The sequence below is a fragment of the Conger conger genome, chromosome 5 (genome assembly GCF_963514075.1).
Source record: "Conger conger chromosome 5, fConCon1.1, whole genome shotgun sequence".
In the NCBI taxonomy this organism is placed as follows: domain Eukaryota; kingdom Metazoa; phylum Chordata; class Actinopteri; order Anguilliformes; family Congridae; genus Conger; species Conger conger.
In genome coordinates, this window is record NC_083764.1 from 21,772,648 (window position 1) to 21,792,413 (window position 19,766).

The window sequence follows — 19,766 nt, forward strand, 5'->3', positions numbered from 1 at the left end:
ACTGTAGAAAGCAATTTTGCATCTAACGCACCACACTGACAAGACTGCAAGGTGAAGATGGGGATACAATGCTGACTGCGTCCATTTCCCTCAGGTAGCACTGTGTTCAATTATGCCCAGCCCAATTGGACCTCTGGTCACAGTCCAGTTCTATACTAACAAACTTCCTGCAGTATTACATTACATTACAAAGCATTTAGCAGACACTCTTATCCAGAGCGACTTACAACAAAGTATAGGCTAGTTGTCTTAGTCCAAGTTCTGACCAGTTAATAAGCATGTCAGTTTGTCTCTGGCCTTTCCTGCCAAAGACAAGCGGGTATTTGTTATGATTCCTTTTTTTGAAGTCATTAAAATGCCACAATTGGGAGCACCCGTCATTTGCTGTCAGACAGACCCATAGGTTTAAGGTGTCTTTCACTGAGACAGCTCCAAATTTACAGCCAATTGAATCTAATGTGGTGTGATAGCTAAGCTTTTGATTGCTTTTGTTTCAATGTTTCACAGTAGGGAAAAGGTCCCCAAGGGACTGCAAATATTGAATGTCGTATGCCCAACAGGACTACGAATAAGAATCCAGTTGTTTGTTTAGCATGCTGTGTTTACATCACCTGTTTGTTCTGCCGATCAGTAGCTCTTCCCATTTACATCTATGTATGATTGCGTTGCCTGGCATTTGTGAATAAAATATACAGTGAATGATAGCTGAGGCACACTTCGCTGTCGAGGTGCAGACACTCTGCTGAGCTGTTAATTACTGAAAGTTAAAGTATTATTCTGCACTATTATCTCTTCTTTTAGTTGGCTTTTAATTTGTTTAAGTTGACTCCTTGGTCAGTTCTAACACCTACACCAAGTGTGATTGTTTTAAGAGAAACAGCTAAAAAAAAGAAACACAGAAAACAAATATCAATAGAAAAAACATTCCAATCTCATGACAGATGTACAAAAATGTCATCTCTCATGGAAAAGATTAATCCACTCTGAGTTTAAAAGAATCACTGTGATAAGGCACTCTTTTGTGAGGAGAATTCACAATACATCAGCACAGTGATTCTGTGAAACAAAGCAGCAAGCTCTCTGAACTATATGCTTATCTCATTCTACACTGATCCAGCCACATGGTACATATTCTTCTAGTTCTCGCTGAATCAGCTCTTTAGCAAAACATCTTTACCTTACGCCAGGGCAAAACAACTTTATCTAACTGCTGACAAACAAACATGCACATGTTATTATTAAAAATAAGCATACACTCACATCCAATTAACAAATTGTCCTTCTCCTGGCACAAAACAAATGCGAGGAATTGATTTAATTTGCAATAAAAATGCACACCCCTCACCACTCGGCAGTCTGAGGGTTGCTGGTTCGATCCCGCCCTATGTAAAAGTGTCCCTGAGCAAGACACCAAGACCCCCATTGCTGCTGACAAGCTGGTGCCTTGCATGGCAGCCAATCGCTGTTGGTGTGTGAGGGTGTGTGTTAATGGGTGAATAAGGAGCATCAATTGTACAGCAATGTGAAAGCGCTATATAAATGCAGCTTCTGAATGCTAGCCTCCAAAAGGAAATACAATGTAGTACACGGGCTGGCCTCCACAAGTCTCACGATAATTTTGGTAGGGGCTACTTTAAAAAAGTATCCAATTTCCTCCTGAATTGAAACCATCATATCAGCCTTTCCAGTGACCACGCCGAGTGACCTGCTGAATAACTTTCCACCCCAGCCCTTCCAGGTTCTACTTTTTTGTAGATGCCTTCCTCAAGAAAATGGTAGGGTGGCTGAGTACAACTTCCAGCTGTATCAATGTGTTACCAAGCAGTGGCTCCTCCAAGACTCATCTGCCTGGAGCCACCCCCCAATCTCCATCAATTAAAGCAGTTAACTCACCTCACCTGGTTTCTTGGGTCTGAATTGGTTGCTGATATTCCGGCGGAAACAAAAACCAGCTCAACATCTGGCATCCAGAACCAGGCCCTATTTTATATACCTTGCATACTCAGTTAGGCCAATTGTTAGCCCGATTAGAATGTTTTGAGATAAAGTCAGTACCAAGCCCCCAAATAAAAAAATAAATAAATAACATATTTTTCATGTTGTGTGCCCAAGATAAAAAATACTTTTTGGAACTGCGGGCAGAGCCCCGCATTCCTTAGCCTATATAAGGAATATTATCCTGTATTTGGCATGCAATTAATCTGCCCTTTATAGCTGAGCGGGTGAGCACAGTTCTCTGAGATGATTCAATGCTAGATTCTGTAATCAAATTGTAGTTAACGTTTATGAAATGGAGTAAGGCCGAATGTAATTAATCAGATAATTTGACACAAGGCACTTCAAATTATCCTTGATTGTTCAAGCGACGGATATGAAATAGGGCCCAGCAGTGAGGACCACTGCTCTAGACGTCCAGCACCGAGCCATAGAAACTAGGGAAAGAAAAAAAGATTAGCCAGATTTCAATGTTCCAACTGCAGCAGAAATTACTGCAGGTCCAGCTCAATGCCCCCAGCCCATCTTAGCAGGCCATAAGCATGCCCTTTTCAGCAAACCAGACAACCATTTATTGGATTGGATATTTACAGACAAACACATATATCATGAACGGCATCCACTTTCAATGTAGTTTAAGAGAGTTTCCCCACACCACTGATAACATTCCTGGACTTTTAACAGACTTGTGCCGTGTTCCTGTCGGGTAATCATGCTGAGTAGAATTAAGCCTGTCTTTATATGTGATGCCTTAAAAGAAACATTTGACCGTAAATGTATTTTCAGCAATGTTGAACAATTGAATTACTTTCATTTTATACATACCAACACGCCACAATTAATTGTTTTTTTTTTTATGTGATAAATTTACAAATGGATTGTGGATGATCCAGAAATACATAGGCTACTCTGAAAATGATACAATGACAAGCTGAGTGGTCTTTCTGTGTTATTATATACTGAAGGCTTTACATCGTCTAATTAATTTTATATTGATATGGAAAATCTAAAAGCCTTTTGTGCCACGGTGGATTGAGACATAACAGTGACCAAATGTATTATGTTGGTCATTAAAATAAATCACTAAAATATGCGGTCAGTCCGCTCTCATGCTTCTCTAACGACCATTAAAAAAACATATCCGATTCCGAATTTAGGGGAAATCCGTGGAACTGCTTACTTTGTGACAGTAGTCTGTAATAATACATGTTCTCCGCCAAGGGGCAGCGTAGCTCGTACACTCAGTTTTCTTTGGTTAGATTCTCTTTGTTTTCAGAGTGAGAGACTCCTTGACTCAAATGTAAAATGAAAATAAACACTGCTCTGCTGTAGACGCTTGTCTAACAACTAGGTAGTATGTAGAACAATTGTAGTTAAAGATAATGTAACATTAGCTCCCATCACCGGATTATAAGACTGCCATATACGACCAAATAGGTTTAAAAGTGATTAGCTGTGTAGCTAGCTAGCGAACATCGCGATCATTTCGCAAGTTGGCTTGCTGAAATGTTATTGCCTTCCCATCACATGATGAGTCTTCAGATATCACACTGATCTGTGTTCCTACTGCCGTCCTCTACATTGTCAGCACATGCACAGCACGGCATGTTCAGCGACAGTCAGCAGCGAATTAGCGTAAAATAACTGTTTCAAAAGTTCAGTTGCGGTCTTTTGTTGCGCGCTCTATGGCAGGGTAGGCATTCCGAAACTAAATATCGCAATCTCCATAACTCTATAGCCAGCTACCACGTTTCAAAATGCCCCAGGATGGAAGAAAAAATGCCAGAAAAGTCAAAAGGTTTGTTTAATCAGAGAACTTCGTTTCAGTAGTCGCTAAACGTTTTCTAGCTTCTTAGAACATACATTTATAATGTTACGATATTTGCAAATAAAAAGCATATTTTGACAGGAAGATAGATGCATGGTGACCAATTATGTTTCAGTTGTCCTGGTTCTGGCAAATGACTGTGGAAATGTACTTTATGGTACGTCATTCAACCGCAGTTTGCCTGAGGTAGTGATTCGATTAGCCAGCTTGAAGTGAGAAAGCAAGTATTTGTAGTGAGATAGACTAGCTAGTCAGGTTCTTTGAGTAGAATTATATAGATTCAGTCAAAGTGAAGTCACAACGAACAAATCTATTCGTCACAAACTGCCAGACTGTTTAATGTTACAGTGATACTGATACTCGTTAATGGTGAAACGTACGCTACTTTGTTTCTCTTTCCTTTCAGACCGAAATTGGACCTAAAGTTTGTTCAGAGATTCTGCAGTATTCAGAGGATTCTGTTCCCGTCCTGGTCCAGTGAGAGTGTGCTGATGTTCGGGACTCTGCTCTTTGTCGCCCTCTTTGGTATTATACTCCAGAATAACTATGAAAAGTTGTCATACTGACTCAAGGCTCTATTTTGATATGTTTATACTTAGCCTATCTACATAGGCTACTGTTGAATTTAAAATATATGACTGCATATGTAGTATATGAATGCTAAAATAGATACGTTGTGCAGCCAGTTTGGACTTGTCCTGATGACTGTGTGCCATGAAGTGGCATGACACATCTATTGCACAAATGTACTTGAACAGCATTTTGTTATTGTCCAGTGAGTGTGTAGCAGTAGCCTACTAATGGAGTGAATAGGCGATCTCTAGTGTACATAGGTTTACATACTGTAGACCAATTCAAATTTGTGTGAATGTTTGGAGAATATATTTGGAATATTTAATCTCAGAATCCCACAATTGTGTCTTGCAGAGCAGCTGATCATTTACCAAGTGGGTGTTCTCCCAAGCCAGTTCTATGAAGTCCTAGCAGACAAGGATTTTGATGGTTTCAAGAACCTTGTCAAGTTAGCGTTCCTCTTGATACTGCTCAACTCCACAGTAAGTTCACCTTTAGAGGTTGTCTGTGAACGGAGAAAAAGCAATTTTTCTTATTTGATGAGGCGTCATATAGATAAGGATATCACTGTCTCTTCCTGTTGCATCAGCCTCCGTAATTTGGTCGCTAAAATCAGTCCTTTTTCTCTTGAGGTGGTGCAGCTTCTCAACTCTAATAATCCAAAAACATATTTCCTCATTCTCCACTGTCTTAAGTTTTGTGTCGTGTCATGTTGATTGTAATCTTAACACCTGATGTGTCAGATTAGAACTGCCTGAAATTCCATAACCATGTTCCATGCCCTTCACTGGTGTATATAGCCAACTGCTACAATGCAGAGCATAAACAAATACACCACAAAGGGAGGGTTTCTGACTGAGCGTGCTCATTGTTCCCAGCTGAAGAGCCTGGACCAGTACGTCTGCAGTCTGATGTATGTGAACTGGAGGCAGAGTCTGACAGAGAGCCTGCACCGGTCGTACTTCCAGAGCAGGGTGTACTACACCCTCAACGTGCTTCGCGAGGACATCGACAACCCGTATGTCTGTCTCAGGAAGAAATATACACATTACTGTCACCTGCACATACCAACATAATGTCACTCACACGTGTACACACAGATTTGTTGCTGTTGGAAGGACAGCATTGTACTATGTGTGTATTCAGTTCAGTTCAATTCAATGTATTTTTGTATAGCGCTTTTCGCAGAAGACTGTCACAAAGACGCTTTACAGAGTAACACAGAAGATGAGAATTAAACATATTCTGGCCCTAAGCCCCGAATAGCATATGAGGTAAACGACTCCCTTTGGGGAGAAAAACCCTCAAACAGTGAAGAGAAATCTCGAGAGGAACCCGGTTATAGGGACATGCCCATCCTCCGCTGGCCTATAGGTTTAATGTAATGAAATGTGTGTGTGTGTGTGTGTGTGTGTTTCTCTGTGTGTATGTGTGTGTGTTTCTGTGTGTGTGTGTGTTTCTCTGTGTGTATGTGTGTGTGTGTGTGTGTGTGTGTGTGTGTGTGTTTCTCTGTGTGTATGTGGGTCTGTGTGTGTATGTATGTGTGTGTGTGTGTGTGTGTGTGTGTGTGTGTGTGTGTGTGTGTGTGTGTGTGTGTGTGTTTCTCTGTGTGTGTGTGTGTGTGTATGTGTGTGTTTCTCTGTGTGCGTCTCAGGGACCAGCGGATCAGTCAGGACACAGAGCGGCTCTGCAAGCAGCTGAGCACCATGGCTAGCAGGCTGATCGTGTCGCCCTTCACTCTGGGATACTACACCTACCAGTGTTTCCACAGGTCAGTGGGTGCGGAGCTCAAGGAGAGGGTGCTGGTCCACCGCGTCCCCTCCTATTTACTTTACATTTGACTTAGCACACGCTTTTATCCAAAGCGTCATACAAAAAAGGTACAATTCACTTAGGATTGGTTGTACAGCCTTGAACATAGGTCTAGTACACATGGTAGAGAGGCCTCATCAGTAAGTAATGAGGTCAGGAACTACAGTACCAACACAAATACAAATTCAACAGTCCTGGATTAAAGGTACAGATTTTTGTGTTAAAACATTGTTCCAAGACCATTGTAAATCCCTTCCTATCATTGAAAAAGGCTCACTGACATGTTGACTCGCCCTCTGCCTGTGTTTATAGTCCGTAAATTCGGGTTTCAAAATATACAGTTGACGGACCGACACTCTGCACCAAAACAGAGTGTTTCAAACAGGGGGTTCCAATGTCCCGCCCTGTGGGCTCACCACCTGCAGGGGTCGGCATCGGAGTCGGGTGCTTTGCCCAACGGGCAGTAGGCAAAGGCGGGGATCCGGGCGTGCTGATCCTCGGTGTCGCAGACTGGTTCTGGGGACGTGGAACGTCACCTCTCTGGTGGGGAAGGAACCGGAGCTAGTGCGGGAGGCGGAGCGGTACCAACTAGATATAGTTGGGCTCACCTCCACGCACAGTACTGGTTCCGGAACCAAACTCCTGGAGAGGGGCTGGACTCTGTTCTTTTCTGGAGTTGCTCAAGGTGAGAGGTGCCGGGTGGGTGTGGGGATACTCACAAGCCACCGGCTGAGCGCCACTGTGTTGGAGTTCCACCCGGGGAACGAGAGGGTCGCCTCTCTGCGACTACGTGTCGCTGGGGGGAAGGCTCTGACTGTCATTTGTGCGTATGCACCAAATGGCAGTTCAGAGTATCCGGCCTTCTTGGAGTCACTGGGTGGCATCCTGGAAAGGGTGCCACCTGGAGACTCCATAGTTCTGCTGGGCGACTTCAACGCTCACGTGGGCAATGACGGAGAAACTTGGAGGGGGGTGATTGGGAGGAACGGCCTGCCTGATCTGAACCCAAGCGGTGTTTTGTTATTGGACTTCTGTGCTGGTCATGGATTGTCGATAACAAACACCATGTTCGAGCATAGGGTAGCTCATAAGTGTACTTGGTACCAGAGCACCGTAGGCCAAAGATCGATGATCGACTTTGTGGTCGTATCATCAGACCTGCGGCCGTATGTCTTGGACACTCGGGTGAAGAGAGGAGCAGAGCTGTCAACTGATCACCACCTGGTGGTGAGTTGGATCAAGTGGCCGGGGAGGCTGCCGGACAGACCCGGTAAACCCAAACGTGTAGTGAGGGTGAACTGGGAACGTCTGGCGGAGGCCCCTGTTCGCAAGGTCTTCAACTCCCACCTCCGGAAGAACTTCTCACGCATCCCGGGGGAAGCTGGGGACATGGAGTCCGAGTGGGCCATGTTCAAAGCCTCCATTGCAGAGGCGGCAAGCAGGAGCTGTGGCCAGAAGGTCATCGGGGCCTGTCGGGGCGGCAACCCAAGAACCCACTGGTGGACACCAGCGGTGAGGGAGGCCGTCAAGCTGAAGAAGGAGGCCTTTCGGGCTTGGCTGGCCCGGGGGTCCCCTGAAGCAGCAGACAGGTACCGGGTGGCCAGAAGGGCTGCAGCTTCGGCAGTCGCTGAAGCAAAAACCCGGGTATGGGAGGAGTTCGGGGAGGCTATGGAGAAGGACTTTCGGTTGGCCTCGAGGAAGTTCTGGCAAACCATCCGACGACTCAGAAAGGGAAAGCAGGGCTTGTCTCAGGCTGTTTTCAGCAGGGGAGGAGAACTGCTGACCCGGACTGGGGATATTGTCGGGCGGTGGAAAGAGCACTTTGAGGAGCTCCTGAACCCGAACAACACGTCCTCTGTGGAAGAGGCAGAGCCTGAAGACTCGGGGGAATCTGCACCTATATCCCTGGCGGAAGTTGCTGAGGTAGTCAAAAAGCTCCTCAGTGGCAAGTCGCCGGGTGTAGATGAGATTCGCCCTGAGATGCTGAAGGCTCTGGACATTGTTGGGCTGTCTTGGCTGACACGCCTCTTCAGTGTCGCGTGGAGATCGGGGACAGTACCTGTAGAGTGGCAGACTGGGGTGGTGGTCCCCATTTTCAAGAAGGGGGACCGGAGGGTGTGCTCCAATTACCGGGGTATCACACTCCTCAGCCTCCCTGGGAAAGCTTACTCTAGGGTACTGGAAAGGAGGCTCCGACCGACGGTCGAACCTCGGATTCAGGAGGAGCAATGTGGCTTCCGTCCTGGCCGTGGAACAGTGGACCAGCTCTTTACCTTGGCAGGGTTGCTGGCGGGGTCATGGGAGTTTGCCCATCCAGTCCACATGTGCTTTGTGGACTTGGAGAAGGCTTTCGACCGTGTCCCCCGGGGAACCCTGTGGGGTGTACTGCGGGAGTATGGGGTACCGGGGCCGTTGTTACGAGCCATCAGGTCCCTGTATAACCAAAGTGAGAGCTGTGTCCGCATTCTCGGCACAAAGTCAAGCACGTTTCCGGTGGGTGTTGGACTCCGCCAAGGTTGCCCCTTGTCACCGGTCCTGTTTGTGGTATTCATGGACAGGATCTCAAGGCGCAGCCGAGGTGAGGAGAGTGTCCGGTTTGGTGACCTCAGAATCGCATCTCTGCTTTTTGCGGATGATGTAGTTCTGCTGGCTTCATCGGACCGTGACCTTCAGCACGCACTGGAGCGGTTTGCAGCCGAGTGTGAAGCGGCCGGGATGAGAGTCAGCACCTCCAAGTCCGAGGCCATGGTTCTCTGCCGGAAAACGGTGGATTGCTCCCTCCGGGTTGGGAACGAGTCTTTGCCTCAAGTGAAGGAGTTCAAGTATCTCGGGGTCTTGTTCACGAGTGAGGGTAGAAGGGAGCGTGAGATCGACAGGCGGATCGGTGCAGCGTCAGCAGTAATGCGGGCGTTGCACCGGACCGTTGTGGTGAAGAAGGAGCTGAGCCGGAAGGCGAAGCTCTCGATTTACTGGTCGATCTACGTCCCAACCCTCACCTATGGTCACAAGCTTTGGGTAGTGACCGAAAGAACGAGATCGCGTATACAAGCGGCCGAAATGAGCTTCCTCCGTAGGGTGGCCGGGCTCAGCCTTAGAGATAGGGTGAGGAGCTCGGACATCCGGAGGGAGCTCGGAGTAGAGCCGCTGCTCCTTCGCGTCGAAAGGAGCCAATTGAGGTGGTTCGGGCATCTGATCAGGATGCCTCCCGGGCGCCTCCCTTTGGAGGTTTTCCGGGCTCGTCCAACTGGGCAGAGACCCCGAGGGAGACCCAGAGCCCGCTGGAGAGATTATATATCTCTCCTGGCCAGGGAACGCCTCGGGATCCCCCAGGAGGAGCTAGAATGCGTTGCTGGGGAGAGGGACGCCTGGAATACCCGGCTTTGCCTACTGCCCCCGCGATCCGACTCCGGATAAGCGGGTGATGATGGATGGATGGATGGTTCCAATGTCACAGAGAAGGGGAGGGTTAAACAGTGTTGTGGTTTGAGGGTGCTTGTTGCTGCAATTTGGAAGTCAGAAATTACCTATTCCTATTGTACCTTTAAAGTACAAAATTCAAAAGGTGCTAAATATTGAGCCAAATAAACAAAACAAGTGACAATAGATTAGCGGACTCCCACAGAGTTAGGGTACAGTGTGACAAGGTTAGTTGTCAGACTGCGGTGGAAAATTCTGAAGGCTGAGCAGTTCTTAGAGGAATGGAGCCATTTGCCCACTGACTCCACCCTCTGCTCCACAGCACTGGTTGGATGGGTCCTGTCAGCATATTTGGCTACTTCGTCTTAGGAACCATCGCCAACAAATCGCTCATGGGACCCATAGTCTCCACTTTATTCCTGCAAGAGAAGCTGGAGGGGGATTTCAGGTAAACCTGAGCGGCCACCATCTGTAGGACCAGGAAGTTTGTGTGTTAGTGTGTTGTGTGTTATTGTGTGTTCAGTCATGTGATTATGCATCTGGTCTTAAGTGTGCTTCTCTGGCAGGTTCAAACACATGCAGATCCGAGTCAATGCGGAGTCCGCTGCCTTCTACAGGTCAGCCAGTCTCAATGTCTGCCAACACTGCACAAAACATGGCATGTCCACTCAGTGAACACTTTATTAGGTATTTATTAGACTTATTTTTTACACCTGTTGCTGTAGCCTATCCACGTAGAGGCTTGATGGGTTGTGTGTTCAGAGATGCTCTTTTGCAAACTCTGGAGACTGTTGTGTGTCAAAATCACAGGAGATCAGCAGTGTCTGAGATAATCAAGCTACCCAAAAATAATTCCACAGTCAAAGTCACTTAGATCACATTTCTTCCCCAATCTGACATTTAGTCTGAATGACAGTTTAACCAGTCTGCATGCTTTTATGCATTTAGTTGCTGCCACATGATTGACTGATTAAATATTTGCATTAATAAGGTGGTTTGCAGGTCTACCATATAGATTGCTCTCTGAGTGTATTTACACTGTAATCATTACCAAACATTGCACTACACCCACCACATGGCATTGTACCATGTCACACACATTGCACAGTTGTCCATTGTCCTTATAAATGCTTTTATTTTGGATAAATAACATAGAAAATGTATTACCTATGCAGTGTCACAAGAGGGCGCTTCAGAGTCTGGCTGATCTACTGTTATGAACCTTGCTGTGTTCTTTTTTGTGTGTGTGTGTGTGTGTGTGTGTGTGTGTGTGCGTGCGTGCGCGCGCGCGTGTGTGCAGGGCGGGTAAGGTGGAATACATGAGGACGGATCGCAGGCTACAGGCCCTGCTGCAAACACAGAGACATCTTATGAATAAGGAGTTCTGGCTTTACAGTAAGAGCCCCTTCCTGCTTGGAACTAATGGAGCGCGCTGCACATTTCACAATAAAAGTCCCACCTACACTCACAGCGTAATGCAGATTAATTCTCCTCTGCTCCTCTCCTTATCTTACTCTCCCCTCTTTCCCCCTCTTCTCCCCTTTTCTTCCCTCCCTCCACACAGTTGGGGTGAACACCTTTGACTACCTGGGAGGTTTCCTGAGCTACATGGTAATCGCCATCCCCATATTTATGGGGGTATACGACGGACTGTCCCCAGGAGAGCTCAGCGGCCTCATCAGCAAGGTGAGCGGTCACATTTCACTCATCCACAGAGACGCACCTTTGGCCTTTGACCTTTGACATATGCACTTGTAATAACCTGGGATGTACTCCAAGGAAACATCACACAGGGGACAGGGAGAACTTCCCCCAAAATATGACTTTCACTGAATATTGAAGGAATCCACCCCCATCTTGTGACTGCTGGTTTAGTGTCCTTGTTTTGATTATTTAAAGTGACTGTAAAGGGGCTGGAAAATGTATGGTTCTTTCAAAATGATCACAGAGACGGATGTATCCACTACACCTCCACCAAATACAGTGCTTCAGAAAGTATTCAGACCCCTTCACGTTTTTCACACTTTATTCTATTGTATCAATTTACATGAATTTATTAAAAATCCAAAACTGAAATCGAATTAATATAAGTGTCAGACCTTTAGTTCAGCACTTTGTAGAAGCCCCTTGAGGCAGTAATTACAGCTTTGAGTCTTATTGGATAAGTCACTGCAAGCTTCGCACACCTGGATTTGGGCAGTTAATCCCATTCTTCCTGGCTGATCCTATCAAGCTCTGTCAGATTGGATGGGAAGCGTCTGTGAACTGCCATCTGTGAACAAGTCCCAAAGCCACTCCAGCATTGTATCAGCTGTGTGTTTCGGGTCATTGTCATGCTGTCATTGTCAAAATGTCGCCCCAGTCTGAGGTCAGGTGCACTCCGGAGCAGGTTTTCTTCAGTGACCTCTCTGTATTTGGCTGCATTCATCCTTCCCTTAATTCAGACCAGTGAGATGCTGCCTCAATTGCTGCCACCACCATGCTTCACTGATAGTATTAGCCAGGTGATTAGCTGTGCCTGGGATTGCCAGACACAGTGCCTGGAGTTCTGCCAAAAGAGTTCAGTTTTTAGCAGTGGCTTCCGTTTTGCTCACATCTCAATGATAATTAAAGCAAACAGGAGGCACCTCACCCAATGAGAGATTTCAGTTTTTGAATTTTAATACATTTGCAAAAAAACATAGGAATAGAGGGAAATATTTACACTGCTATTAAGTTGATAATGCAATGCATTTGATTTCTCAAATTTTTCTGATGCTTAATACCTACCATAATAACACCATTCAGTGGAGTTTGAAGCTATTCACAGATTTACCTTTACACTTTAGAAGACAAGATTTCAATATTTCTGTGTGGTCAGAATCTATTGTGTTTTTCAGTTGGGATTGACTGTTGCTGTTGAGCTTAGTTTTGTGTGTATATATTTATTATTATATACACACAATTATATACATTACTATTATTATTAAAAGCAGTATAGTAGAAAATGTAGCCAAAGCAGGTTAAAAAGATGGCATTATCTCACACATCCACTAGGTGGAAGCAGTGCCCATGTTAATCTCTTGCTCCTGGAATACGCAGTAGATACACAGCAGGTGGTGTGAGACCCATTTCTCTGCTGCCCTTCGGATTCAGTTCAATTCAGTTTTATTTTCATAGCTGACTGTCACAAAGACCATTTACAGAGTATCAGAAAGGCAAACACCAAACCTGAACCCCCAAGCAAGTGGGGTTAAAAAAACTCCCTAATGGGCTATAGAGGGGGGAACCCATCCTCTGCTGGCTGCCAATGTGTAATAGTAGATGGATACAACAGAGATGTGTGAAGATTTACATTTGAACAAAACAAAACTGTCCCTTCCTCTCCTTTCAGAATGCCTTTGTGTGCATCTACCTGATAAACTGCTTCAGCCAGTTAATTGACTTGTCCACCACAGTGTCTGACGTGGCTGGATACACGCACAGGTAATGGCTCCCAATCTTACAGTTGTGTGTGTGTCTGTTTTAGTTCATTAGTTAGTGTTAAAGTGTTATGGCCCCGGGTGTCTCGGTGGCGCAGCCTGTAGAGCACTGACCGCATGCTCATTGCGAGCCGCGACGTCGGCGGTTCGAATCCGACCGTCCAACATTTGTCACATGTCTTCCCCTCTCTCTCGCTCCCATTCTTCCTGTCTCTCTATACTATATACTGTCCAATAAAGGTAAAAAAAAAAGGCCTAAAAAATATCAAAAAAAAAAAAAAAAAATAGTGTTATGGCCCCTGCTCTGTCTGTCTGTGCTGCTGTTAGTAGGTGTCTCACTGCTGCCTGGTGGGTAGAGCAGTAGTTGGGAGCACTTGTGGCCAATGCTTCCAGAATTTAAGAAGGGCCTGTCTCCAGGGGGTTCTTGTTCTCCGAAGATACCCTTTTTTCTGTGTTTGCCCACTGCTTCACCATACTTTTCACACATCCCCTCAACTACACTACTGATGATACTGATTTCACGTGCCGCATTTGTCTTGTCATTCTGTGAATTTAGTGTAATTAATTAAATCTCTTTTTAATGTGTTATTTCCCTGTGTGGACTCCCTGCTTTTGCCATGGGCTTATGAGTCGGGTGGTGACAAGAGCTCGAGAGAGCATGTTTGTATGTGTGAGCAGGACCTACAATTTCCAGCAAACATAAAACATTCTCAAAATGTTGCTTATATAACAAAACATTCCATTGACGTTGTGACAACATTTTGTGTTACCTGGGTTAACTTATCACCATTTTCACAAACAGCTCTGGTTGACTGTGACTAATGCCATGTGCCTGTGTGCATGGACAGGATTGGCGAATTGAAGGAGGTGATGGATGACATCATCAGAAAGCAGTGTGACTACGACCCCGCTTCCGGGGACTCGTACGATTTTGACAGGTGATACATGGGGACATTTTGATATTATTTTTGAGTTCTTCCACTCTAGATTAGTATTAATATTTCCCTTTCTATGCAACACTTTTGCCGATTATACTTATTATAGCATTGTTGGCTACAGTGGTGCTTTGTTTCAGTTGTGCTATATCTTTACTGGCTGCTAACCTTGTTGTATACACCACTGGTCTCCAACCCTGGTCATGGAGAGCTACATTGTCTCCTGGATTGTGTTGTTACTTAAATCAATTGGAGCAGTTGATTGCACACCTCACCTGGTTACTTGGGTCTCAGTTAGGTGCTAACTTTAAAGTGAAAATGAAAACTCTGTAGCTCTCTAGGATCAGGGCTGGAGACCACTGGTATACACCATATCGTAAGCCTCTCTAGATGACGCCATCGGCTAAATGGAAACATAAGTCTGGATTACATTCCTGAGGCAGAATGTTAAATTGTCCTTCGCTGCCCCACCTGTTCCCACAGTGACTTTAATGTCCACGCCGGCCCTGGTGACACAGCTTTCGTCCTGGACAGACTGTCCTACAAGTCCCCCTTCTCGGACGAGCTTCTGGTGAAGGAGCTGAGTTTGAAGGTCTCTCAGGGGACTCACCTGCTGGTGGTGGGGAACACTGGCACAGGGAAGACCTCCCTGCTCCGCGTGCTCAACCGCTTGTGGGAGTCTTCTAGCGGTGAGAGACAGGACGTAGACCCCTACCACACAGGAAATGGATACTCACCAGATGGGAAACGAGCAATTCTGTGGTAACAGATGCTACAACTGTCAGATACTTGTGTGATAAAGTTCTATACAGCTACATAATAGACTATAACCATCTTATCGAGCTCTACTGGACTTTACCATTCAAATATACTGTATTTGTTATGTTGGTTGCCCAAATACACATCCACCACAGTGAAAATACACATCTACCACGCCGAAAATACACTACCAGTTCTTTTAATGTTTACAAAGCTTCCAGCTTGACAGCAATGACTGCATATGTAACAGTTTTCCATAGCCTTCTTTTACTAAAATGCCGTCCAGGAGCTAATGCCCAACAAACCAAAAAAATGACACCCATCATGCAGAAAGTATTCATAAAAACGAGATAAGACATTCATCACAGAGCTCCCTTTTGCCGGCCGCAACTATTCAGTGCAAACCTACACACACCCATTAAATTCACCACATACTACATGAACTCACTATAGCCGCACCAGAAACTGTATACATGCCAGTAATATTAACAAGAAATAACTCATTGCTCACATGAAATGACAAAAAAAACCCTCAAATAACTAAGCACCTAAAGGCCTTCAGTTAATGAGAGCTATAGAGAGGCATTGCACTGTAGCACTCTGTGAGACTTACGGTTGTGTCTGGTATTCCACAGGGTACATGGAGATGACTTCCTGTTTCGGGCCGAGGGGAATCCTCTTCCTGCCTCAGAAGCCCTACCTGACAGACGGAACCCTGAGAGAGCAGGTACTTCGCCAAACCAAACACTTCAGTCGCAAAGGCAGCAGTGGGCATCTTTGCACTACTGAATCTTTTTCTCATTCAACAGGTCATCTACCCCTTGAAGGAGATATACCCTGCATCAGGTATGTAAGCGGGCGATTTTATGATTGATTGTTCTAGGCATTGTAATTACATTCATTTTTGTCCCAAGGTGAAGCGTAGAGAATATTTATTTGAATTCAGAGCTGGAATCTTTGAGTTGCAAACTCATTTGCATTGCTGCACTAATTTGAAACTGTACGGATTGCTTGCACACACACACACACACACACACAATTGTCCTTGATCTGTAGGACATTTCTCCACAGGGCCCGTTGATGATGAGAGGATCATTGAGTTCCTGGACCTAGCTGGAGTGGTGAGCGCTATCTATATATCTTCGATATCACCACTATCCGTGTTTAATGCCCAACGTTTGCCTCAACCCTGACTATGAATGGTCCTGTTACAGGCCAGTCTGCTGAAGAGGACAGGTGGTCTGGACGAGACTGTGGACTGGAACTGGTGAGATGGCACTGCACTCTCGAGAGAAAGAACACATTCACTGCAGCCATTACCCCTCAATCACAAGAGCAGATGGAGGCTTAAAGCCTCATGTTGCTGTTCTTGGAGAGATTGGGTTTAGTTCACTGTACCGTTTCCAGTCAACATGGGGCAACAGCCTGTTGCCTAGCGGCTAAGGTACATTACTGGGACCTGGAAGGTTGGTGGTTCAAGCCAGAGTTGCCACGATAAGATCTGTTGGGCCCTTTTTGCTCCAGGAGGGGATTGTCCCCTGCTGAGTCTAATCAACGCTCAGTCGCTTTGGATAAAAGCAGCAGCTAAACAAAAAATTATTATTGTTATTATTACATGCTTGTGTAACTATTGAGAGAGGAACGTCTCTCCTCAGGTATGATGCGCTGACGCCTGGGGAGATGCAGAGACTGAGCTTCGCTCGACTCTTCTACCTGCAGCCCAAATACGCAGGTGAGCACAGCCACAACGTTTCAAACACAGGCTGTGTGGGTTTAGGGTGTTGAGTTCTAAAAGAATTTAGGGGGTTCAGCACAAAAGCGGGTGTGTTCTTATGGCATGAAACAGTAATGTGGTTTTCAGGGTGGTCGGTCATGAAGGTAGTTTAGTTTTGGGGGCATCATATGGTAAATAGACCGTGCTTTTGGGGTGTCCCTGTCCTGCCCCTGGAGACCCTTTAGTTCTCAATTCAACCCTATTTTGGCTCACCTGGATTAGCAGTCAAGCTGATGAATGAGGTGTTCTTTGTTTTCAGTAGATGTCCAGAAATAGGTTTGGGAACCATTATAGAAAAGTGGATGTGGTTTTGGGGGGTGTTCTATACTGTAGTAAAGGGTTTTGGTTTTTGGACTAATGGGGGTGTAATGTTTGGCAGTGCTGGACGAGGCTACGAGTGCACTCACTGAAGAGACTGAGGGCCAGCTGTACCGAGCCTGTAAGCAGCTAGGAATGACTCTGTTCAGCCTGGGGCACCGGACCAGCCTGCAAAAGGTACCGTAACCGCACTGCACCGAACTGAACCGCACATAACCACACTGCACCAAACCTGCACTGAAAGTGAACCACACGCCAAACCGCACACGTGACCGTTTTCAGCCCGTGCAGAAACGAGAAGCCTGAATGAAAATAACTCTGAACTGTGGGAAAGCTTGCTGCCTCTGTAGCTTCATCACTCTCTGTCTCTCTTTATCCCTCTCCATCTCCCTTCCTCTCTCCGCAGTATCATGACGTAATGCTCAGACTGTGTGGAGAAGGCCGCTGGGAGCTGACCAAACTCAAAACGCAGTGACCGACGGGTGGGAGGGGCAGAGCAAGAAGGGGGCAGGGCAAGGCTGGCCCAAATCCCTCCCTCCTAGAGAGACTTATCAACTGTAGTTGTTGTGGGCATTTGGATTCTATCCATCACAGTTCATATCTCCTTTTTGTAGAATATTTTTCTATTTTACAATTCAATAGCTATATCTAACAAAGAAAACTATAAACTATTAACAACGCTGATTCTGTACTACTTTTGAAAGAGGAATATAATGTGCCTTCTGAAAATGCACTACCAGTTGAAGGGATATAATTCAAAACTGTAACAAAACTTAACCTACATTACATTACATTATTGGCATTTGGCAGACGCTCTTATCCAGAGCGACGTACAGTTGATTAGACTAAGCAGGAGACAATCCTCCGCTAGAGCAATGCAGGGTTAAGGGCCTTGCTCAAGGGCCCAACAGCTGTGCGGATCTTATTGTGGCTACACTGGGATTAGAACCACCGACCTTGCGTGTCCCAGTCCTTTACCTTAACCACTACGCTACAGGCCGCCCCTAACCTAACGCTCAAGAGAGGAATTGCGAGAACAAATACCCTGAAACCACAACATTGTTTATCCCTCGCCCTTCTCTGTGAACGCGCTGTGGCAATTAGAACCAATTTTCAACCAATGAGCTTGAATTATTGTAGAGATGTTTTTGTATATTGAGTGTCGGTGCATCAACTGTATATTTTGAAACCCGAATTTAAGGAGCCTTTTTCAATGATAGGAAGGGATTTACAATGACCTGGTAACAATGTTTTAACACAAAAATCTTATTCTTGCAGATTCATTGGTTCGATGTCTATAGAAAAGGTCTAAGATCAAAGTCTAAAAAAGTCTCAAAGCTCTGACAAAGGCTGTTTTGCTGGTACACGTTGGCAACGAAATAACTGCATTGGAATTTAAGAGTTTACGACCTTTCTTTTTAAGTTTTGCTTTCAAGATTCCACGGTCTGCACCTCGCTAAACAGGGTGTGCGTTTTCCTTTTTTTTTTTGCGTCAGACCTGGAACCAAACATGGAATAATTTGGCTGACCTCTCTTTTTAGTAACTTGGATTGCGCTTTTCTTTGCCAGAAAGGACGTTTAACCAAGAGATTCCTGCGGGTAAACTTTAGTATTTTTGGGACCAAGGATACAGCTGCTTCCTGCACAGATTGGGGGGAAAAACAGCAGAACAGCATAAGGTTTACATGCTGTACTGCTGCTGTATTTGCAAGCAGCCATTTTGACTGGAGTACAGCGCTTTAAACAAAGCTAAACCTCATGATTGCTGGTTTGCTGCACTCTCTATATCAGCAGACATAGTATCCTAGGAAAGAGGAAGACGAGGTGTAAAGGAGTCAGGCTTTAACAATTTATTATTGTCATGGATTCAATGTCCTCCTGACCACTAACCTTCCTGTACACTGACGTAAATGAGTGTGAAACGTATTACTTAAATAATACGCCTAACTGAATGAAATAATATTTTATAGAGCATACACAAAAGATTGTTTTTTTGCCACAGGACAGAACATAGCCCAAAAAACCTGATTTGCACAATGCTTAATGAATGATGTTTACTAAGAAATGTAATGTACTGTATCATATAAAGCAAAGACATAATAAAGTCAAAGTAATAGATTGCGCAAGACTTGAGGAATTCATACTGACAATGCACATGATTACTGTAGAAACACTGACTGGAATATGGAGTCTTATATTCATTAAAAGGCAACTGGCTCAATACTGAATTTGAGGTAAAATGGACATCTGTAAATTTCAAACAAAACAGACAGCAGTACTAAACTGTTCATTATTATTTGAAATTAGATTTCTAATACTGTTTTCAGAGTCATATATTCAGAATTGAATTATGTTGCCTCAGCTCTCTAGTAGAGCCTACATCATCATCATTTTATACATAGTGGCTTCAGAAACTATTCAGGCCCATTCACTTTTTGCACACTTTATTGTGTTGTAGATTTAATTTTAAATGCAATCTACACTCAATAAAAATAGTGAAACCGTTTTTAGAAATGTTTGCAAATTTATGAAAAATCAAGAACTTAAATTTCTCATTTACATAAGTATTCAGAACCTTTGCTGTGGCACAAATTGTGGTCAGGTGCATCCTGTTTGCTTTAATTATCCTTGAGATGAGTCTAGAACTTGATTGGAGTCTACCTGTAGCAAATTGAATTGATTGGACACAGTTTAGAAAAGCACACACCATGTAAGGTCCCGCAATTCACGCTGCATGTCAGGACAAAAACTAAGTCCAAGGAACTCTCTATCGACCGCTGCAACAAAATTGTGGCGAGGAATAGATTGGGGCAAGGGTATAAAACCATTTCTAAAGCTTTGAGTATTCCCTGGAGCCCAGTAGCCTCAATAATTGTGAAATGGAAGAAGTGTGG

The 19,766-nt window shown here is 45.0% G+C and overlaps 1 protein-coding gene across 4 annotated transcripts; it reads left to right on the top strand.

The window, feature by feature from the left end:
- Positions 1-3,300: 3,300 nt before the first annotated feature.
- On the top strand, positions 3,301-18,993 carry abcd4 (ATP-binding cassette, sub-family D (ALD), member 4). Of its 4 annotated transcripts, none has more exons than XM_061242041.1 (19): positions 3,301-3,793; positions 4,230-4,348; positions 4,751-4,878; positions 5,275-5,414; positions 6,051-6,167; positions 9,948-10,073; positions 10,192-10,242; positions 10,926-11,020; positions 11,190-11,311; positions 12,999-13,090; positions 13,935-14,024; positions 14,505-14,710; positions 15,416-15,507; positions 15,590-15,626; positions 15,837-15,901; positions 15,995-16,047; positions 16,436-16,512; positions 16,934-17,049; positions 17,279-18,993. In XM_061242041.1, exons 1-19 carry the CDS (start codon positions 3,753-3,755, stop codon positions 17,345-17,347), a joined length of 1,836 nt encoding a protein of 611 aa, XP_061098025.1. In that variant the 5' UTR covers positions 3,301-3,752; the 3' UTR covers positions 17,348-18,993. The 4 variants fall into 4 exon arrangements, 2 of the variants coding, with proteins under 2 accessions (XP_061098025.1, XP_061098026.1); XM_061242042.1 differs by having other exon boundaries at positions 15,852-15,901; XR_009708756.1 differs by lacking the exons at positions 16,934-17,049; positions 17,279-18,993 and having other exon boundaries at positions 14,505-14,783; positions 16,436-16,480.
- The last annotated feature ends 773 nt before the right edge of the window (positions 18,994-19,766 follow it).